At 40.1% G+C, this 24099-nt stretch overlaps 1 protein-coding gene across 1 annotated transcript in view; it reads right to left on the bottom strand.

Annotated features, from left to right (window-relative positions):
- Positions 1-7291, bottom strand: part of ROBO2 (roundabout guidance receptor 2) — a gene marked incomplete at its 5' end in the record, with an annotated part of 461552 nt that extends 454261 nt beyond the window's left edge. Inside the window, one exon of the mRNA XM_084279241.1 lies at positions 7237-7291. Within this exon, the coding sequence (XP_084135367.1) occupies positions 7237-7291 (55 nt within the window). The remainder of the gene's footprint in view (positions 1-7236) is intronic.
- Positions 7292-24099: the final 16808 nt, after the last annotated feature.

The raw sequence follows: 24099 nt of genomic DNA on the forward strand, positions 1-24099 counted from the left end.
AGAATTTTCCATAACACTGATATGAAAGAAACTATCACCCAACCTTTAGTAACAGAGTTCTCTTTAGGATACCATAAACTGTTAAAAATTGAACAGTCCTTTTGCCAGGATGAAGCAATCTGGGCTACAGGGCACATGGACTTTGAAAAGTGCACCAAATGACAACTTGAGAAACCATGATTATGAGGCTCATGTGGCATAAAAAAACATTCTTATAAAGGCTGCTTAACTGTTGACATTTTCACAGCAGTAAAAAAGTATCTCTGAAACCCTGGTATGAACAGCTCCTCCATTCACCATGAGCCAGGAACAAGTTGACTGATGTTAGTTACCTGACATTTTGGTTTTAAAAGGTTATTTTTTTTCCACTCACTTTCTCTTGCAATCAATGGTAAGTGATTAACAGACATGAACTACAGTTTACTGTGTTTTACAACTTGCTTCTGGCCACTTATTCTTTACATATTTGTCCAATCTGCATTTATGACAAGCATATTACAAAAAGACCCTTCTCACCTTGGCATACTACACCAAAGCCATGTAGGCAGTACATAAATGCAAACTAGAAGACCATATGCTACAACACGGATTGTGGCATAATCATCTAGTAAATTCTAATGAGTTGTATCATACTTCAACTCCTGGCATCCCCACTCAAGCTACCAGTTCACTTCCATGTATCAGACCAAATAAACTGCCCTCTCAATCTAAGAAAAAGCAATGAGAGAAAATAAAAGTGAATGGTAACAAAACATAAAAGAGTACAAAGACAGGCCACTGTCTTTCACTGTAGTTAGACTGAAGAATTCTGACAAAACTGAAGGAATACAGTGAAGACTCATTGACAAGAACGGCAATTCTAAGCAAGCATCATATATCACTAAGTTTGCTGCAAATCAAGCTTGGAATAGTGTCTTGTGCAATGAGCACCTGAAAATAATGAATTAATCTGAAATCTTTGTGTTCTTCAGAACTAAATAATCTTCAGAGCTAAATAATTTCCACAAGCAGGACAGATAACTAGCATAAAAAGTTTGCTTTAGAATCTGGATGTATACAGTCATAATTGTTCCCAAAATATACACTAGAATCACTAGAAGATGGGTGGTCTTCCATTTTCAGCAAGCCAAAGACACATTGTTGCTTGTTAGAACACAGGACAAACAAGTAACTTTATCATTAAACAAAACAAAGCTGTGTGGATTTTACCCACATTTTACCTAGTTGTAGTGCAACAAAACACAAGGAAGAATGCTTGCAAATCTATCTAGAAAATAACCACAAAGTTAGTGCAAACCACGGTTAGACAGATGTGTAAATTTGCAGGGATCTGCAGATAATAACCACTATTTAGTGAGTTTACAATCCGTTTAGCAAAAAAAAAAAAGCTGATGTAGAATGGTAAAGACTGCAAGTTCAATGCATATGCACAAGCTACTTCTGCCAGAACACTTCTAAAGTTAATATCTTCACATCACGTTTGTCCATAATATGAAGATGAATCTTAATTAGGCTTGGCCACTAGAGCACAGCAGTTCAATACAGGTATCAGCAGGTTATTACATGGCTACTACTGGTTAGTTCGTCTATTGTTGTTCATGCATTTATTGATGAAGGTTATTATTTTAATAAAATTAAGAGCACATCTTGGATCTCTTCCATGGCAGCAAGGCCAAGATAAGCTGCAGAGATGGAATTAAAAAGCCATTTCTTATTTCATGAACTTTTGGCTTGAAAAAAAATATTAAGAAGGCACATCATTACATCCACGATCCAGCACAGAACGCAGCTTTCTGATTATGAAGGGATGCTCTGTACTAGTGAAGAACAGAATATAGGAACAAGTAAGGAGTAAACAGAACTCAAGCAGCAACATGCACTGGTAGCCTCTAGTGTTTGGAAGCGATCCCCATGGAAGGATATAGCAACAAGCCAACTCGTTACATTACATGTATTAAGATCCAAACCTTTACTTACAGTAAGTCAAAATAACAACAGCTTTCAAGGGCTTTCACACAAAGGATGCAGTAGCAAAATTGTTACTGATTTAAGTGGTGCAGACTCAGGTCCTAAATTAATGAGGTATTGTGTAATTATCCACTATAACAATCACATGTGGTTAACACCTTTTAACAACAGTTATTTTGTTAATGAAAGGGTTTGATGTGAGGACAACACCGAGGACTCAAACTTCTGGGCACATAACTTCAAGGGCAGAGTCCACAGTCTGCATTTTATAGGAGAAGCCAGGTGTAAGAGTAAAGATGGCACAACTAGAAACTACATCCATAAATTTTTTTTCTGAGCAATATTTTTGCATTCAAAGATCTAATTAACATAACTAACGGTCCACATGATTAGTCATGCATAAAAGGTATTCTCAAGACCCTTTCTGAAGTAGTGACTTAAGATCAGATACCATATCCTTATGGATACCAAAATTTAACAGGTTGGGGTTTTTTTAATATATACCATAAAAATAAAAGTGCAAGGAAGTGTGGAGAGCAGTAAGCGTTCTGTAAAAATTCAGTAGTTACATGTCAGAAATATCTGTTCAGTCAGAATCAAAAACCCAACACAGTTATTTATTTGGCAAGAGCAAATGCTTACCTTCCACTGCACACAAAATAGATTGCTATAAAAATGCAGAAAAGGGCACCAGTAAACCCAACATCTTAGCAAGAGACAGCATCAATATGACTATTAAGTACCCTCCACAAGGTTGGTATGAGAGGTGGTGAGCCAGATGGCAGCCACAGGAAGAGCAACCTCTGCCATGCCAGCTGAGATAACAGATAAAACCTGACAGCAGTGTTCCTCTTAGGTGGCTGAAACAGAATGTACAGAACCTGTTAGCAATCTATTTAGCCGAGATCAATATTTGAATAGCAATTCAAGGGTAGCAAATGGCTAAAAAGCCATTGCATACTCTTTAGTAATTTCCACTGAACGGTTCAGCAGCAGACAGAGCATGTCTTGAATTTAGTGCTATAAGCCTACACTGCATTGCTATAGAAAAGCAACTCCTGGAAACAGTTGACTGGAGAGACAACCAAAGCCTCTGTTTCCTCTCACTGAATTTTTGGCACATTTTCTTGACGCTTTTTATATATCCTTAAAAATCTACTTAAATCATTTTGTCTACTTTTAAGTTTACATGTCTTTAGCCTGCAGTGCTACAACTTATTCTCCTTAAAGAACATCAATCTCATAATTCCAGAAATTTCATAATGGAGGGATTATTGCAGTAAGTGCAGCTCACAAACATTTAACCCCCCCTATTCTACCTTTTCTGAAAGGATCATGGGGTATCAGACATTTTGCAGAGTACCAATAGAGCAAAGGACCAAACCGAGTTACTTGGATTGTCACATTAATTTTCAAACATATCCATCTCTGGAAGAGCAATGACAAATTTTCTCATTGTTTATCTTTTCCACATAAATAGCTTACCAGACAACATAAAGAAAGCGAAATATTAAGACTAATTCAGCAAAGCATTTCATCATGGGCATAAGCTCATCCCTAGTCAGCAAAGGTTTAAAGCATGTTATTAACTTGGAACAAACGTTTAAATCCCTATTAACTACACTGATATTCTGGGTAAGTGATGGAAGCACTCTTAAATGCTTTGCAGAATTGGGTCCTATGGAAGAACAAGGTAAAGGAAGCAAAAATACAAACTTTCCACTTCAGAGTTTTACTCAATGCATTCAAATGCACACATTCCACAGAAGCAAAGGTTATCCATCAACAGCAACTCTCACATGAGAGATCAAGACCCTGTCAGCTCAAATGCTCACTGGAAGAATATACTCTATCTTTATATGTAAGCCATGTTCTCTGGTAGGCAAGAGAGACCTGCACAAGGCCACAGATGTGTAGCTCACTGGTATGAAGAAATAAAATTAATTGAAAAAAAACCCCAAGAATTCTTGAGCCACCAACCATTTCAGATTTATACTTTTCATTACGTGCTTTTGAAATATACTAATACAGATAAAAGGTGCTGCTTTTCAAAATTATTCTCATATCTTTAACGCCATCACACACTTAAGAGCACAACACAGTTTGCAAGGGACACTGCCTCGAAGCCAGGCCTGGCATAAAAGGTTGTAATTTTCCTTGAAAGTGTTACAAGTGTATGACCCACTAAAACTAGTGCCTGAGGTAACACCTAGACACTTGTATTCTCAGCAGTTGTGGACTTCTTTGTTAAAATTGGTTCTTCCAAGCTTCACTAATGATTGGGAGGGAAAAAAAGCAAACCAAAAAAACCCCAAAAAACCGAACCACATCACAATTAAATAAAAACCAAATTAACACTATTAAAAAAATATGATCTGCTGGTTTACCTCCAATACCTAGAGTTTTATTGTAGAGACTGTCTAATGAGGGGGGCTTTGTTTGGGGTTTTGCATGTGTGTGTGTGTGATTTTTGTTTGTTTGCTTTTTCAAGAACAGTAACCAAGATTGACAGCTAAAGAAGGGAACTACAGTTATTTCCTAAACAGACTGCAAGAATATGGGCAGGGCTACAGGAAAACCAAAAGCACAATAATAAAATATATGTGTATTCTTTTTGCCATTTCCATTGAGCTCTGCACTTTTCAGGTGTTATAAAAGCATGGACAGAAAAAATATCATTTTGATCTACACCACCACACGCTGTGTAATGTCACTTTTGAATCCCTAAACAAATCTAATGTCCCAAGGATGAGGATGGCTAACATGAGTCAAATACTAGTGTCCCTCTCTGTCTGGATCTGATGCCAAGAGAACAAAAAAAACCTCAAATCCAACAACAAAAGGCTCTCCAAACCAGGAATGCACTAAGAGGTAACTTTCAAACATAGGAAACAAATTAAGTATCTATTATTGAACAAACGATCTCTTGGGGTTTGCCTTTTTCCTTAAATTAAAGCATTACAAATAATGCTATGTTGATATATATTTTCTCAAATCAACTGGTGGTGTACATCACCCTAAGGTCTAACTGTAATTACTATGTTCCTAAAGAGACAGGAGTACTGCATGCCAGGCTTTCACACCAGTATTTCTTCAAAGCTACTTGTTAGTCATTTCGACAATAACAGCTTTTTTCTACTTGGTCATAATGTGCTATCCATAAGTCTTTTCCCCCCTCCCCCACCTTAAGAGTTGTTAATGTAGGCAAACTTACTCTCTGCAACATCTTCACACAAAAGGGTGGGATCACATCTATACTAGGCAGTTTATTGGCATTTTTTTTTCTAAGGGTCAAGCTCTAAATTAGCTGCTTCACCTGCACCCCCCCCACACACACACACCCTTGTCCTGTAAGGCTAAACCAGAACAAAGGTTCTACTTGTGTTCTCCATGACAAAACCGGAATAAATTATGTCTTGCTCCTGTCGTTCCAGCAAGCTGGTTAATTACATTTGTTTCATATATCTCCAAACAGCCTGGTACATTAATTACATTCTATAACACCAAGCTCCTCTGATTCACTCTGTCACTTCCACTGAGTACTTTAATTGTATTCCTTCTAGCTATATACAATTTTAAATACTTACTAATAATTACATTTCTACAGCCTAATGTTCTCGGTTTGTATACAAAGATATGTCCAACACTGGTTGTCCTATAGTTAAGCATCAAAATATGTTCCAGTAGGAAAATAAAACAAACAGAAAACAAAATCCCCACAAAACTAAAACCATGCTGATAGACACAAGTGTTCCATTAAATCCTTTCACAGTATAAACTCCTTACTGTTCAGCACGTACATACATTATACAGAAATTTTGTTACCAGTACACCAAACTAAATATTAAACTGCACAGCATATTATGCAACCAATGTAAAAGTGTACTTGAATGTCTCCCTCTCCTTGTTGATTTTGCCTCCTTCCTTGCTAGGGGGTGGGGAAAGATGAGAGGGGAAAAAATACTCAAAGCAGCCTGTGATTGCAAACAATAAACCTAGAGAGCCCTTGCTTCAGGAGTGATAGAGTAAATGCTGCAAGCAGTTGCTTCCTGGAACAAAGTTTGCTGTAACAGACAGGCAAAACAAGCCAGGGTCCCAGCCATTAACTTCACCTAAGTCTAAAAGGCTCTTTAGAGATGCAAATGCTCAGCAATAGGAGGAATGCCGAGTATTCGGTCCCAGCACACACTCTTGTACAACTGTTGGGCTGCTACAGATGCTCGCTTCCTAGCTGTGTGCTTGAAGTACTGTAATGCATCTAACGTCTCTGCTGCAGCACAGCGCCAGCCCCTACTTTGAAAGACAATTCACCCTTGCACTGAAAGTTTCCGCCCTGCTACAGCGCACTTCTCCAAGATGCTAATTTATAGCTCCCCATCCATTACTTCAGCTTGAAAACCGCAAGAGTGTTGTAGAGCAGACCCAAAGGGGGAGAGCGGCACTGGGGAGAAGAGGAAGGGGGGGGTGAGGGGGGGGGGGGGGTTGGGGGGTGGAGAATAAAGAACCCACCCTTTCCCCAAAGGTTCCCAAGCTCCGTGACAACACTCCCCCCGAAAAGCCCGTAACGAGGGAGACGATGATGGGCAAGACCCTCCAGCCCCACCCTCGACCGGAGCCCTACGGTGGCTGTTCAGCCCCGCCGCACCTGCCCGGCCCCTCGGGGCGAGGAGGGGGTGGGGTGTGGGTGGAGGCGAAGCGGGGTGGTCGGTGCCGTGCTGCCCCCTGTGCTGCGCGCCGGCCGCTCGCCTGCTCCAGCCGCCGCTAGCGCCGAAGGAGGCGGCGAGGGGACTCTGGAAATCCGCCAATTCGCCTCACCTGGAGCCGAGGCAGAACTAACCTATTTATTTCATCAGCCGGCTCTCTCGGTGGAAAGTTTAACAATAGAAGGAGGCAAAGTAGTACCAGCTACAACAGCTGTCTGTCTTTCCTTTCTCCTTCCCGCTCCCCCTCCCCCCAACACCCCCAAAAAGAAAAGATTTAGCACAGTGGGTTTTTTACTCTTTCCTCGCTACATCACGCTGGCATTCTTCAATGCCTAAGTTATTTTCCCGTTAAGTTAGCAGACGGGAAGGACTGCTTATTGGAAACATATATTCCTCCCCCTTTCTTCCCCCACCCCCCCACCCCGAAATACCATTTTTATACCAGAAACAAGCTAATGCTGTGTAATGTTAAAGCCTATAATGCCGTCCATGTGCTGTCCCAAATCAGATTCAGATGAAGGGGAATTCTGCAAGGAAATGGCATATCTAAAATGAGCAAACTTACCATAGACTTGAAAAAATGCAAATCCAAAGAGCAGGAGTGGCGTCAGCAGACCCATTTTGACATATTAAAAGCAATCCCGATAGCTTGCGAGACCAATTCCACAGAGATCCAAAAGAAAGTATCCAAAGCCGGTAAGAGGTAGGTCCAAAAGTTTTCCGTTTCCTAGCAGCTACTTAAAGTGGAAAGGGAAATCTTGAAATCAAAAGCTGCAGATGGAAAGGTCTTGAATGTGACACTTTTAGATCCATACAGATTAGAGCAGCGAGCGAGCTCCGAAGGCTTCTGCTTTGCACACACGCTCCTTCCTAAATTCCCACCAATCCAGCCCAAGCGGAGGAATTATTCAAGTGTGTCTAAGAGTCCCTTTAGGCTCCATGGCAATCCAAAAGCAAGCTCTTTCTTCGGAAGACAAGGAGAGACTCTGAGAAAGAACCTGATTCCTAGAAAGTGCTCCACAAACTTCCCGGCACTTTGCAGGAAAACCATTGGCTTAGTTTGGCTATTTTGCTTTCCTCTCGCCCTCCCCCTAACCCTTTCTCTCTCTTTCTCTCCCAAATCAGCTCAAGCTGCAGAGTTTCTCACTTAACTTCCATAATAGGAACGCCCAGGCAACGTGCTACAGGAGGGGAACGACTTTGTCGGCATCCCCTCTAAAATAAAGCCCTGTTCCCTAGCTCTCCCTCCTCACTGAAAACCAGAGCGGAAACTGCTCGAGGGCAGTAACTCCAGCGTGGTGCAGCCGCGGGCGGGAGCGGCGGCGGAGTGCCGCCGTGCAGTTGTGGCGGCGGCGGCAGCGGGGTGCGGGCGGCAGGGGGTGCGGGGGCCTCCCGCTGCCGCAGCTCTCCCGGGCGGCCGCGGCAGCCCAGCGTCCGCCGCTCCGCTCCGCTCCTCTCTCCTCCTCCTCCTCTCCCCTCCCGCCGCCTCCGCCTCCTGCCGCCGCGGACACACCGGCTGGCAAGGAGAGGGAGGAGAATGAGCGCGGCTCCCGAGGCTGCCTGGGGAAGGGAGGCTGCGGGGTGTGGACTAAACCACTGTGCTCCACACCCACGCGTCCCTCTCCTCCCGGGGTAGGGAGATGGGGACGGCGATATAAGACAGCCACAGGGCTAGGAATCAGGCTTGCTGCGGGCAGATGCCCGACCCCTACCTCCCCCCCCACCACCCCGCCTCTCTTCTACAGTTGGGTATAGGTAGAATTCACATGATTGCTCCTCACCGCTTCCCATTTAGCGGGCGGCTAATTTTTCGGTAAGTGGTTTTGTGGAACTGCTCTCTAATCATTAATCCCCTCTCTCACACGTACACAGACACTTGGGAAAGGGAGACCCTCGAAGAGATACATCTTCCCCAGAGATTTCTTTCCTGACCCACTCGGTGGAGAAAGGAGAACGCGGCACGTAAAATAAAAGCGGATCACGGCAAAGTCTGCGGGACCGGCGGGCTCGCCCAGCCGACAGCCAGGAACAAGAGACCTTCCCTCCTGGCGCCTCCAGAGCCCCCTCCACTGCCCTCCCCGCGGCCGCAGCGCAACTCCCCGCAGCGGGAAAGTTTCGCGGAGCAGACCGCAGTCCCCGGGGGCTCGGCGAAGCGGGCGGGGAGGGAGGGAGGCGAAAGAGGGAGGTCGCGTTACCCCCCCCCCTTACCCCCCCCTACGGAACGAGGGGGAGCAGCGCCGCTGCCCTGCGCGCGCGACGGAGGCTGTCAAACGGCAGAATAAAAACCCCGCAGCGCCGGGAACGTGAAGGAAGGAGCAACCTAAAGGAAACCGGGATTTAAAAGTGACGGGGGCCGGCCCGGGGCAAGGGAGGGTGACCAGGCAGAGGCACACCTAGCGCAGAGCGGGCGGAGCGGCCGCTGAAAGACCAGCGGCGGCCCCGAGGTGACGGTTAGGCTGCCCGCTGCAGCCGCGCGCCGAGCCCGGGCCGGCAGAGGCTCCGCACGGTGAGGCTTGAGCGCCCCCTACTGGCAGGCGCCTGGCAGCAGCCGCCGCCTCGTGCCCGGCGTTGCCTTTTGTTGCGGCGGAGCCCGGCGCGCGCGCCGGGGGTGGCGGGGCGGGGCGGGGCGGGGCGGGGCGGGTGGGGGGGGCACCTCTCCCCTCCCCCCCCCCACCGCCGGCGGTCCCCGCCCTCCGCCGGCGCGCGGGAGAGCCTAACGGCTGCGGCGGCGGGTGACTGTGCACCCGGGGGGCCTCCGGCAGGGCTGGACGTGTGGGAAGAGCGGCTGTTGTGACAGGAGCGGCCGAAATTGGGGGGCTGCCGGAGGCCAGGGGTCTGTTTCGGTAGGGGATAAGTCTCGTCTCCACCGGAGAACCCCGAAACAAGGGGTGCTACACGTTAACTTCCTCAGGGAAACCCGCTCAAGCGTGTCGGTGGCACGTTTGGCGGGCTGGCGTCTTCATATTTGAGAGGGACGTGGAAGTTGGGGATGGTTTTAGCGCGGATAAAAAGTAACCGGTGAATTAAAACCACCGTGGTAGTCACGCCGCGGTGCACCGGGAGGAGCCGGGCCGTTTAAACAGGACTCACCTTCTTACGTGCTCACCCACTTACCCAGATATTTTTCCCTTAACAAGTCTTGTCTTATTATTTTGCGCTTTTTTTTTTTTTTTTTTTTCCCCAGAAATTATTCACGTAAAGGATCTGAACCACGTTTCTGCCCGGGTACTCAAATAAAGGGTCTGCAAGTTACTTCTTACCTGACTCTGGTCTGTAATTAGTGACAAATACTTTACAGTTGCCCAATGCGGCAGCTTGAAGTGTTCATGGGGGTTTTTTAAGTGTCTGAGAAGACTTGCTATTCTGTACAAAGCCAGGTGACAGCTCCAAAGCCTTTTTCTGACTATCAGGGAATGCTGTCCTATACTCGCAATATGCCCTGCAGATAAATATATATTAATACATCTAAATACTACTTTGTGAAGAAGGCTATAATTAAGACTAGGGTAAGGTGATCAAAATGGTATTCTTTGTCAGTGTGCCTGCGAATTGGCAAAACCAGAAAACCATAAATCATGTGCCTGATGGCAGTATGTGTAACAAGACATGAAATATTAAAGAATATTCCCCATTTTAGTGGGCATTTCAAGGACACAGTGGTAGTGAAAGTGCTGACTTGTTTATTATAAAGTTTTAAATTTGAAGTAGCTATACATTGTACAGCTCTTTTTCTGCTTCTCAAATGAATTCAAGTTAAATTTAATAACAGGCGATGCAGACCAGAACACTGTGGATTATATATACAGTCTTTGAAACCCTTAGGTACAGAGGTACCTGTAAAAGGGTATAATGACTCATATAAAAATTCTCAGTGCAATCAATGGGTTATTCATTACAGGTGCTACTGTTTTGTTAATTCATTTTCACATAATATGATTTTTCAACTAATAAACACTTTTCAAAACTTTACAAAGTTGCAGCCAAATTTAATCAAGCATTTTCATGCATAAATTTTACCTACATGTATTTCAGTGACTTTTTTTTCTTTGAGAAGTGTCAACAGTCCTCCAAAATAGCTAGCAGAGTGTCTGAGAGCATTTGGAAACTGGCTTTTGTATTGGTGCTGTTCATGGAAATTAAAAAAAGAAAACCCACTTGGCTAAGTTTGACTTATGTACAGACAAAACCCTAATGGGTCAGAAAACAAACAGAAAAATAAAATAAAAGGCCATCTAGAGATCAGCTGGAGTATTACAGAAGGGGTTCACGTGTTATGGTTTATAAGAACAGGACATGTCATAGATCAGGGTTTGCTTGGAACTGTGTTTGCTTCCATTACAAGATGCAGTCCGAGCACTAGAATAAAAACCCATATGCTTGTCTCTCTGATCTTCAGTAACCTGCTATGAATGTGGCCAACAAGACAGATGTTCTTTGTTTGAATAGCAAAGTCTATGCAGAGGAACTGAATGTGCCAACTATTTGTTTGGCTATGAGCAATATGCCACCTGATGAAACACTTGTGTGAACAGGATGAGGAATAGACATGTCAGTATCTGCACATAAAGCTTCATTTCAAAGAGTATTGTTGAGGTGGGACTTTAGAAGAAGGAAACAACACAGTAAGATCTCCATGATTCATACTGAGGTCAGTCATCAAATACAGCAGGACTAATTTGGTAAAACAGCAGTAAGCAACAGTAAGATCAACTGTATTTCAGTAGTACATGTAAAGGTTTTGTTGCTTCCCCACTCTGGTATTTCACATCTTTGATTTCTAAACTTAGATATCTGCATAAAAATATCTACTTAGTATATGAAATATCAGATCCAGTGTTTGTAGTATGAGAATTCTAAGATTAGCCCACTTTTCAGGTGAGCTCTTACATTCATATATTTTTTCTTCTAAACCAACATTACCATTCCTGGTGTTACAAATGTATATAATATATTCTATTTCCTGATCACCATAAAAAACTCATCTTCTCAACGAGGAGTGGTCAAGTTGAGGTAGATTATATAGAATTTATTCTGCATACTAGAGCTACTCATCCAAGGTACTGCTGAAAGCTACTAGAGATCTTTAATATCAAAAAATATAAATGTGATCTGATGGCCATATAATTTAAATGTCAGCAACCAATTTAAGTATTTAAATTAGGAAGCCAGTCTTTCTAGACTGCAGTAGAGCAAAAGATGGATCCAGAGGATAACTTGTAGCATATAATGTTATGCAGCCTCAGAAATATAAAAACAAAAAGGAGAACAGTGAGCATGGATTTTCCCAGAGAACATATTCATGTCCTCCTGTGTGCTATTCTATTCTATTCCCGGTCATCAGGTTCTGATGTCATCTGGCTATTGAATACATGATGAGAGAATAGAATTTATAGGTCTTAATCATTATAAATGCTGAAGCATGATTATTATTCCTGCTGTAATCAATAGAGTCTTCCACAGGAAAATTGGGCACTGGGAGGTAAATCAGGAACTCAGGAAAAGTAAAGAAGTTGCTAGAAACAATGTAAGCACTGTGGCAGGATCTCTGTCATGAAGGCCCTTGAAAATTATTTTTTCTGCTCTCCCTGGCTACCACAATTTTGATTAATCTACTTCTTTAGAACCACTTGTATGGATTTAAAAAAAAAAATAAAAAAAAGGAAGGAGGGGGTGCCAGACGTGTGTGATTCTCTGTCTCACAGGTGTCTCTTACAGCACTGAGGGTCACCTTCTGCTTCAACATTAAAAATTCCTGAGTTGTGGCATCTGACTTCAGAGTGTTCCTATGGAAATACCAATCAAGCAACACTAAGAACCCTGTTTTGAAATGTCTTTACATTGCTAGACTGTGTTAGTATGTCTGCACTATTTTTAATTACTAGTACAGCTGAAGTGCTTACCAGCATAATAAGAATGATCTACAGTGTTGGTAAGATAAATATTTGGTAAATTAAATTATTGCAAGTTTTTTGATATACATCATATGTTCAATTTAGGTTTTGCGTCCACAGCTCATTAAATGTGCAAAAACTGGTAACAGAAAGATTATATGGTTTCTTGACAATTTTTAAATCAACCTCACCTAAAATAAATTCTACTTGATTCTTTTATTTTTAACTGAGATTCAGAGGGCGCAATAAGCACAAATACTTATGTGATAGAAATAATGCTACCATGCAAAGATTTGTAGATCCTACCTTCCATTCATTCTATGGATGTACTTTTACCACCCACCCATACAAAAAAAAGATACAGTGTTTTTCACATTTTTTATCTTGATCAAAAATTCAAGGAAGCAGAGAAATAATTCTTAGTTAAAAAAGAATTTGACAAACATAAAGCCAAGGTCAGACTGCTCTTTTCCACGTGCAGAAGGGAGGAGATGAAAGGAAGCTTCTACCTCACAAAAGAATGAACAACTTTACTGCTGTATGAAACACAGGTCTCTGTTTTCCTGCTGATTGAAAGACGACAGCACATCATCCTTTGAGATACCTGGAGCTGGCACTGTAAAAAGCAACAGCGTCTTTATACTAAAGGGCTAAGAATAGCATATACTATACATCTGCAACTCGCTCTGGTACTGACTGAAACTCAAAGCCTGTGGTGTGAGGAGTACAGTGCCTGTCACAAGCATAAGTACTAAAGTTGTCTCAAAACTGCTGAGCTTTGTATCAACTTGTATAGACTTGCATAGAGCAGGTGGAACTGGATGCTTTTCAGAGGTGCACAGGGAGGGGACAAGAGGCAATGGACACCTGTTGCAATGTGGGATGGCTCTAGTTAAACGTCAGGAATAATTTTTTACCATGAGGGCAGTCAAACAGGTGCCCAAGAGGGATGTCGAATCACTACTGCTGGAGATACTCAAAATTTAATTGGACAATGTCCTAGACACTGAAGGTGAACTTGCTTTGAGTTGGACTAGATGATGTCCAGAGGTCTCTTCTGACCAATATATTCACAGTGAGGGTGACAGAGCCCTGGGACAGGCTGCCCAGGGGGGTTGTGGAGTCTCCTTCTCTGGAGATATTCAAGACCTGTCTGGACGCCTATCTGTGAGATCTGTCCTAGGGAATCTGCTTTGGCAGAGGGGTTGGACCCGATGATCTCTTGAGAGATTCCAACCCCTATGATTCTGTGATTCTGTGATTTTGCTGAGGTCCCGCGATTCTGTGACTGGCAATACTGGTAATGTTCTGAGAATGTCCGTGTACTTTCTTTAACACTGAACACCAAGGTTTCTTAGCAGATAATTATGTACGAAGTGTTCAGTAGCACTTGCTTCATATAAAACTGCACATACAAATTACTTGATTTTCTTCAAATCTAAACTTTAGTTGACTGATTCCTGTGTAGACTGAACAGTCACTATTAGAGGAACAGAAGAGCAGCATTCCGCACTTTCTTGTGATTGGAAATGCTGCCATTTGCAACCCCAGTACCTAAAATTGATAGCCTTTCTACCAAGTGCAGTAAGTTGCACATCAAGCTTATGGTATTCTCCACATCAGAGGCTACAGCATGAGTTCATTACTGGCAAGAGGACATGCTGCATCCCTTCCAGTCTTTCCACAGACTACATCTAGCTAGCCTTCTTCATGGCAGGAATTTCCTCTTGCACAGTAGTATTTTCATTGTATCAGTACGTCTGTGCATCTTCCATTTGTAAGGGTGGTGAGTGTTCTCCACTACATCAGGAACTTCTGCTCCCTGTCTTATATCCAGGACTCTGCATAAGTTATGCATTTCTTTGTCTAATGAAAGAAGAGTCAGTTATTTAATAAGATGAAGGCACCAATTATGGAAAAAAGTGCTGATCTATGTAAATTAGGACATCAAAGGCATATTCTATCAGCTACAAATGAAAATAAGAGTCTGAAAACAAGCATTTAAAATCAAGAACTGGAAGAGGATAAAATCGTACCCTGTCTACATGACAGATGCAAAGGTGAAATTCTCACTAGAAAAATATATTTCATCATAATGTGATCAGGCTGATTCATAAGAAAATAAGTGTAGCTACTGGACCCCAACTTCCAAAGACCAAAATATCAAGCTATACAGCAACACAACATTTATAACTGTACACAACACTACACAAATAAGTGATAGACCATATTCCTATGTAATTATATCATAAATAACATATTATGCTCTCTTATTAAATGGCATATGTCACGTTTTCCTTAGCAAGTGCATATTGACAGCCAACAATATTAACACTTTAATTGCAGCTTTTAAAATGGAAATATGTAACCATACATGTACATAAGCTGTTAACGGGGCAGACATTCACACAAGGAGATCCCTGTGTATATGTCCATTATGTAGATATCCATTTGTAGGTGGGCAGATATTCTTTACAATGGGAAGTGTTTATTTAATACTGTAGGAAAAAAGATTTATTATGTCATTAAGGAGTCAATTCACTTGAAAATTCTAATAGACACATAGAGTATCTCTTTTTTTTAATCTTAAATAGCTATTTTTTTAGCTGGATATTAAACTTACTGTTTTGTCGAACAAGAAGCCAGCCCTGCTGAGTTCCTTTTTGTTATCCTTGGTCTCCAAAGTGTCAACAGCATGGACACGTTATTGTTTAGCATGATTTCTGCTGTACTACAGTCCTCAGTTATAATCATATATTAGTCAAACCAAGGGTCTGTTGTGGTACCACAGAGCTTCTGATTTATGAAGATGTCAGCTCTTGAGAATCTGGTCCATCACTACAGTGGCAACCTTAACAGCATTAGAGGCTCTTGCATGTTTCTACCAGTGGGTTGCAACGTTCCCATCAGGCTATGATTCTTGTTTGCAATATGGTGCTGTCAACACTGTTCTCATCAGTTACACATATCAGTGGATTATTAACAATATTTGTCAGACTTCTGTATTAGTTTTGTCCCAGAACAGCCTTGCCTCACTTCAGCAATAGAATTACATTTTGCATTGTCTCAAGAAAGACTTTTAAATTAGAATTGATGTTTCAGTCATATGATTTTTCACTGCTGATGTAATTTAGTTTTCTATCTAAATTTTTATATGAGCATTTGACTTATTTTTTAAATGTGTGATCCTATTAAAGGCAGCTGAAGCACAGAGAGTTCCCATGGCAGAATTTGGGCTAATACCTCTCTCTGCCATACAAGGCAGAACAAAACAGTGGGCAAAAGTGGCATAAATTTCCAAAATAAATTAAAAAAAAATACAAAAGAGGAAAAATCTGAAACCTCAGAGCAAGACTTCTCCTTAAGAAGTATACATTTAATCAAAATGACAAATAAGTAAGTACAAATGTAAAGACCAAGTATCCTGTATAATCACTAGAGGAATCATTGTATTTTGTATATTTTGCAATTAAAGATATTATAGGATTTAATTTTTAAGTTGTATACAAAATCATCAAACTTTCTACCAGGAAAATATGTGGGATGGTTTTTCCTCTATGCTGCATATTCTATTCTACCAGCAGCAGCTGTGCTAGTACATGGTCCCTTTAAAACCAATAAAACTACATGCAAAGAGGCCAGCTCAGAACACAGAAACAGAAGCCAATGACTCATTTTAACGTCTGTCTCTGAACTGAAACACAAAATAGCAATTACCTCAAAGCTGCTTACTGGCACAGATAGGAAGACTCTCTCACATTTGAAGCACACTACTCCCCCCAAAAAAACCCCTAAAGGTTTTTTACTTTTTTTTTTCTTTCTATTGTACAGCTTGCAATACTGTGGCTGAAGGTGGAATTTAGCATGTTTCAATCTAAGTCATCATTTTGGGTGACCAAAAGTTATTATTTGATTCTCAGCTTAAATTATTTTAGAGCCACCTTTTTGTAGACAAGACAAACACATTGTAAGCTTATCTTACCCAGACAATCAGCAATAGTTCAGCCTGCTAGGACAACCTTGAGAAGAATAGGGTATTTTTGCACTGCTGTGGCCCAGAAAGTACTTATCTTGAGAATGAAGAAAGAATTGGGTTTCAACAGCATCTAGCACAATGAGATCCTGTAACCAGGACTGTGTATCTATGGACTTCTGTAATATAAATAGCAATTAAATCCCACTTCCCAATTACCTGCTATAAGATTTTATGAAGGAAATGTGTATTACATGATTCTAGCAAAATTTACATAAAAACTTTCTGGGGGGAAAAATAATGCTAGCTCTTGAACCTGTAAGTGGAATGTCTATTAAAATGACAGATTTAAAGTAAATGAGGCAGTATATGAAGTAAATCCACAAGATAATTTTTAAGTAAAAATGGCTAAATAACCCTATTTATGAAATTCAAAATGCTGTAGTAATGCCTATAGATATGTAGGTGGTATGAAATAAGGTATGTGCTGGGTTTATTATTTTATTATTTTAAATCAACATCAGCCCATTCTGAAGACTAGAAGGAAAGAGGTATTATCTAAATTTGCACAGAATTCACTTGAGAAATTTCCTTGAGTGTTTACAGGACTTCAATCCTCACATAAAAAGACACTAGAAATATTTTCCCAGTTCCTTTGAAGGAAATAGTAGGGCTGATTCAAATCATTGAAATAACGCAGCAGGCCACATGGGAAATTTTTCTTCTGGGAGCCATAGGGAACTTTATTGTCATCCACCACTTTTGTTTATTGGTTTTGAAGGGACATAGGGTAATGCTGATCTTCGTAGCTCTGACATAGAATTCTGAGTACAAACTTTTTTCCCCTGGTTTCCCCTCTAAACCTATTTAATTTTTCTGTCACATGACCTGGAAGTTGATTAGTAATTCAACATACACTCCATTAGAACAAGTTTAAATCTGCTAATTTTCAAATGCCCATAAATCTTCCATTGCTCAAATGAAGTGTACAACATGATCTGAGTCAAGAAGGAGCTTGCTTTCCATCCCTGAACAATTTAGAGTCTACCCTTAAACTACTTAACATAAAAATACCAAGGATTGTATTTCTAAAATCTTGTGGATGCCTAAACATATCAGTGAATTACATATTTTTAAAAAAGTATTTTTTTGGTGACTGTATATAAGCTTAAGTTGCTTAAGTCATGTAGCTAACAAAGCAAGATATAGAGGAAGTGATAATAGCCTTCTCTAACACCAACATGACAAAAAGAAGGAAGAAATTACTCTGGATCTGGATTTCTGATATGTGCAGAGATGTCTCTTCTGCCAGAAATAAGATTACAGATGCAAGAATGGCACAGGAAGGTTAGGGCATTTGAACTGCTAAATCCTGGATTTGTAAGCAGTGACTTAATCAGAAGACTGCTGAGTCAAATCACAATAGTGAATCAAACAACTGAGGGAGGCATACCTTAAAAGACTGTCAAGATGAGCATAAAAATGAAATGAGGGCTGACAGCAAGCAAATGTGAAGAACCTCTGAATTCCTGTAAAAACATCTTGAAACATTGTAAAACACAGTGGAAATGTTGGTTTTGAATTATTGTAGTCCCTAGAAATCAAAGCTATAATAATTAATATGCACATTTAATAATGTAGGCAAATACAGCTTTGGTACAGTAGCTACACATTTTTAATCAATTCATAATCTCTATTAATGTATGCCTGTCAATATTAAAGAACCATCTACTGTGGCTAGAGGTGTTTGGACTGGTGACATTGTATACCAACTCCCATTTGGTCTAGGTGATTTCAATACATGAAAAAAATAACCTAGCAAATATTATTCAACCTTAGGAGCAAAATAGTTTTGCAGAAGAATATTTTTCCAAGGCCAGGTTTATCAAAATTATTTAGAGGCACTTCACAACGCTGATAACATCTGTGTGGAAGCCTCACTAGTGTTGCGAGTCAGTGTGATTTATGTGTCTAGCAGTTGTTTTCTTCTGAAGGTTCTTAGCAGGTACCTATCTAAATATTATTCTTTCTTGCAGTGTATGAAAACTTCCATCATGCAGTCTTTGATCTGGAGAGGTAGAAAATAAATTAAAGACTGCTTAAAGAGAGTTTGAGATGTTAAGTAGTCTTCTTCCGTACCGGAGAGTGCAATTGCAACTCTTTCAGTAGTAAGATACCTGGTATTAATAGGAATTGCTGCTGGTTTATCAAGCAGCATAGCTAAGCTTGGTCAGAAGTTATGCATGTGCACTGAAATAATTACTGATGGAGAAAGCCCAGACAAAGGCCAGAAGACAGAGAATATAATTGTAATGAATAAGACTGCTGTAAGCAGGAGCAGAAAGGCATTTCCAGGGGATAAGTAGGAATACAAAGTTAGGTTAGGAGACATCTGAGAAAAGAAACTACTCCTAATGCTAGTTCTGCTATTTTCACAGGAAAGGAATTGCATATAATCTTTAAAGAAGTCAGGAAGGCTTGAACCTGCTTCAGTGTCATCTAAAGAAAAAAGTCACAAAATGTAAGTCATGAAATACAACTATTGACTCAACGTTGTTCTTTTGTATTTGTATATATGCAAGGCAAGAATTAGGGATTTTAGCAAATAGTTTATCAGAATACCAGATCTCTACTCTAAAATCTAGTCCTAAGTTACAGCAGCAGCTGATAAAACCATTCTGGTTTTCCTATTTTTTTTCCTCTCAGGAAGTATAATTCTAAAGTCTGTTCAAAGAATCTATTTCTAGATCATTACCTTCACCCCTTTTTTTACTAGTTATATAGAAATTGAAATTGTAATATAAATAGTAATTAAATTTCACTGCCACATTAAATCTGACTGCCACAACAACATGTTGTTCCTACAACAATTGAGCTGTTTTTTTTTTCTTTCTCCCTCCCTTTCTCAGTTGAGATCCAGCTGAAAAGTGGAGTTCTGCTGAATCATTCTACCGTTGATGACATGGTTAGTTAAGATTTCTAAAGGACTTCAGGATAAAATATCATATTGTTATGTTCTTGACAAAATTGTTTCCTTTAATATTGTATATAAAAAGAATTATGATGTCAGTTTTATTTATACAGTCACACACAACTCTATATTTACATTCTCGTGTACAATATAGGAGTTTGGACACGATGCTGCCATTTCTCTTACAAACAGGTTTCTGAACTAAAATTCATAGCCATATATGATTTATTTAGGTCCGTACAACATTTTTTTTTTCAATTAAAAATAGTCTAGAATTCCTCTAACTGGTGATTTGGATTTGTTTTTATTAAAGGCAGAGACTGTTAAAAAAAAGGTTATGTTAAAAAATCCATTGGCAATCTCAAGAATATTGTTCTTTCTACTTATTTTGGCTCTTTTTCCTCAGTGTATGGTTGCATAGTGAAGGCATTTCCTCTGAAAGTTAAAAAGTGAGGTCACTGAAACAATTATGATAAGATTCTTTGTGTAGCTTCTGAAATTAGATATGTCTAGCTTATCACCATGTTTGATTAATTCCACTACAATAGAGTCATCTCTTGTTTTCATAGAAGCTCCATTCCACTCCCATTTAACTTCTTTCCTTTTTTGTTCCCATAAAGGATACATCATTTGAAAGATTAATAATAATAAAAAACCCCAAACCACAAATCCAAAGGGGTATCTACATACTAGGAGACAAATTTCCAATTTTGCTATAAAAGAGCTACCTGATAGTTTCTAATTTTTCTCCTGGACTGCTGAAGGTGAACATTGGTCTATGTAATTTCATAAGCAGACTAGAAGACATCAACTATTTAGTTTTAACAGATATAAACCCCAGCACCACCAGGTATGACTCATTATGTTCTCCACAAGAAGCAACTACCTTGAGAGAATTACGCAAAGTAACTCTTGGTAAGAATAATCTGTATAAAGCAAAACACTCACTGTATGTTAAAAATACTTAAAAATATGAAAAGTTAAAAGTCTGCAGATAGCACCACAGCCATGTGACATCACTTGAAAACTTGCCCTGAAATGTATCTCAAAACTGCAGTAACTCCCATTTCTTATAAAAGGAAGATATATCATTAACTGTTGTATCTCACTGGATGCAGTGGGAAAGTCATAGCAGTGACTACATTTTTAACACAAATCATTTTAATTTTTCCACCAAAAATGTAATTGAATTTAAATTATATCACGTCATACTTTTGAAGAAAAATTAAAATCTAGTTGAAAATATCCAGCCTAGTCTAGCAAGTGAGACAATCCTGCTTATTAGTCTACTTAGAAAGCAGGAAAAGTTATGGAAAAACTGTGACTTGAGTTTCAAAGGTTTGAATTCTGTCCTCTAACTTAAGTGTGCTTTGTTCTCTATAATACCTAAACATGAAATATCCAGCTAAAAATAGTTCTTACATTTCATAAATAGATTATCATCTGACCACGGGATGGCCCTGACAAACAAGATTTGCATAAGCTGTCTCTGATTCACAGATAGAAGGAAAACTTTAATATTGCATGATCCTACCTTAACCTTTGAGCTGTTCCAAGGAGACTGAATGAAAATGGAGTGTATGGTTAATACATCACTCACAGACAATTGAGAGACGTAGTCTCTAATACATTGTAATCTTCTGTGTGAGAATCTCATAAATTTGAGACAAACATACTTTCTATATTAGAAATTAGTTACATTCCATTAGTGGTGGTGTTCCTCTTTGTATGTGGGTATATATTTATGGACGTATCTTTGTGTGTATGTATGTATTTAAAATCCTTACCTAAATGGCTTAACTAAAAACAACATGGCTATGGTAAAATGACAGCCATACCTTGTAAATTGATTTTGGATTTCCCGGCTAATTTATTTTAAAAGTTATTTCCTCTGAATCTTCATGGTCAGCTGTATTGGAAGGGGGAGGGGGGGAAGTGTATACCTTGGCTAATCTTTTCTGTGGTTTTAAGAAACTAATTAATTTTGCTTGTATACTCCTATGAGCAATTAAAAAAAAATCTAGCCTGCTAAAAATGCAGTAGAATTAAAAGACCTAATTCCCATTGAAAGTAAACTAATGTTTTAGTTGCATATTTTGAACTACCCCAAAGCTGCCCATGTCTTTAGCTGCCCCAGAATATCTGACATCCAGGTCATACATAATAAAGAAATTTCCAGTGAAAATTATAATTTTTAGAAAGCTATGCTGATATTAATTTCATTAGGTGCACCTAATGTCTTTTTCCCCCCACGGCTTATTCTTTACTATGTGTTTTCTGAGAACCCTGCAAAAATTGTTTCATGCTATCTGAAAAAATAAGCTGTAATGTGTAACAAATACCTAAGAACTCACAGATATTGTTCCAAAGGTTGTTACATTTCTGTAATGTTGTAGAATCCTGTCTTTATCCCAGATACTGTTTTAAAATTATCTTATTTTATTTTATTGTAGATCTTTGGGATAATTAGTTCCTGTTCCAGGATAGTTCTCAGACCCTGTGGACACTCACCCTTCCCTTACTGGAATTAGGACACTGTAAAGGGACGTTCATCACAGCAAGTTTTCATTTTCTTTATGAAGATTGCTGCTCTAAAAATCAACATCAAAACTTTTTCTTTTTTTTTGTTTTTTAATAGCCACACATAAATTCTTCCGGGCAAAACACTTCCTTCATATGTAGAAATTCCTCTATGTCTACTAGGCATCAGTGTGGTGCAGTCTCTGCTCGGAGTGATAAATTAAATTAATGTAGACAACAACGAAGTCACTTCTTTGTTGAATGTGAATACAAATGACATTTATCCTGTGCTTCATGATAAACTCATTTAAAAGACTAAAATGCTGGAGGAGAAGAATCATGCAGTTTTTGGAAATATGCATAAACTGTCCTTTACTTGCTCAGTTACAAATTACTGAGAGTAGCATCAATGCATATTTAAATGATTTTAAAAATCCTTGTGTATATCTGTTATATATCTAAAAAGGTTTTTCACTAAAGTGTCCTGGTTTGCATTTTGGAACTGAAGATCAGTAACTGTTCGTGCTATATGAATAGCTGGTTTTAAAAAAGTATATAAGAAAGTATGTGTTTTAAAATATACATATTTATATATATATATAGTAAAGCACAATGCAATGGCCACATGCTCAGAGCTATTCAACTAAGAACCTGTTGTCTCTATTTATTTAGAATTAATTTATCACTTTGAGGGTGATGTTCCATGTTATGATTGAGCTAATCTGCCACCTTACCTCTACTGCAAGTGAAGGATCTCCCTCCTATTTCCCAGCTCTTTGTCTTGCCTGAACAAGATCCTGACCGTGCAGTTCCCGGCTTTCCTTACCTAGCTCTAAGGCAGGTATTTTTAGTTTGGATTAGTTCTTTTGTAATTTATCAATACAAAAAAAATCTGTGCAAGTCCAGTGAATGCCAACAGCAAAACAGGAGAAGGGAGAGGAGTGAGTCATGCAGTTGGGGACAGGTAAAGCTTATCTCCTCTCAGTTATGAGAAGCTGTTCCATCAGCTAAAGTCACATCACCTTATCCACTTTGAGCCTACCATCCACAGGACTCAGAGATGATATAACGTATTGTTGCTACAGACAAGCAGTCTAACAACCTTCCTTTCCTGGTCTCAGCACTTAACTCCTCATCACCTCTCCCTTCCCTACTTCTAGCTACACAGCCTTTCTCCACACACACACACACACCCTTCACTGAACAAATCTAACTCATTAAAATCAGAGAGAGAAAAAAAAAAGCGGTAACTTTTAATTGTTTGTGGTTGAGTATTTATCTGTTGTTTTACTGAATTAAGCAGGCCTGCAGACTGCCCAGAAAAGTAGTGGGAAAGGCTAGGAAGATGGATGAAGATTTCTAGCCAAAGATGTCCTGTAAAGCTGTCTGTCACTCACACCTCAAACCAGCCTAAGCTGGTAAAGCCTTCTGAAGTAGCACTCCCAGCTTCATTCTGTCTTGTTTCTTGCTCTCCTCCTTCATTAGCATTATATGTGTGTGTCTATGCAGCATAACCAACCAATTAAGCAATTTTTTTCCACTTGTTTTTTGTGGTGGGTATCCTCCTTTTCCCTTCCCTTCCCTTCCCTTCCCTTCCCTTCCCTTCCCTTCCCTTCCCTTCCCTTCCCTTCCCTTCCCTTCCCTTCCCTTCCCTTCCCTTCCCTTCCCTTCCCTTCCCTTCCCTTCCCTTCCCTTCCCTTCCCTTCCCTTCCCTTCCCTTCCCTTCCCTTCCCTTCCCTTCCCTTCCCTTCCCTTCCCTTCCCTTCCCTTCCCTTCCCTTCCCTTCCCTTCCCTTCCCTTCCCTTCCCTTCCCTTCCCTTCCCTTCCCTTCCCTTCCCTTCCCTTCCCTTCCTTTCCCTTCCCCCTTTCCCTTTCCCTTCCCCTTCTCCCTTCCCCTTTTCTCTTCCCCTTTTCCCTTCCCTTTCTCCTTTCCCCTTCCCCTTTCCCCTTTCCTTTCCATTTTGGGGAATTTTTTTTTTCCCCCCAGAAAACCTGTTTTCCCTATTACTTCCATATTTTTCAGTAACTGCAATGAAGGTGAATAGTGTCCAGATCTTTCACCTAGAAACATTA

This window comes from Gallinula chloropus (genome assembly GCF_964237585.1).
Source record: "Gallinula chloropus genome assembly, chromosome: 1".
Classification (NCBI taxonomy): domain Eukaryota; kingdom Metazoa; phylum Chordata; class Aves; order Gruiformes; family Rallidae; genus Gallinula; species Gallinula chloropus.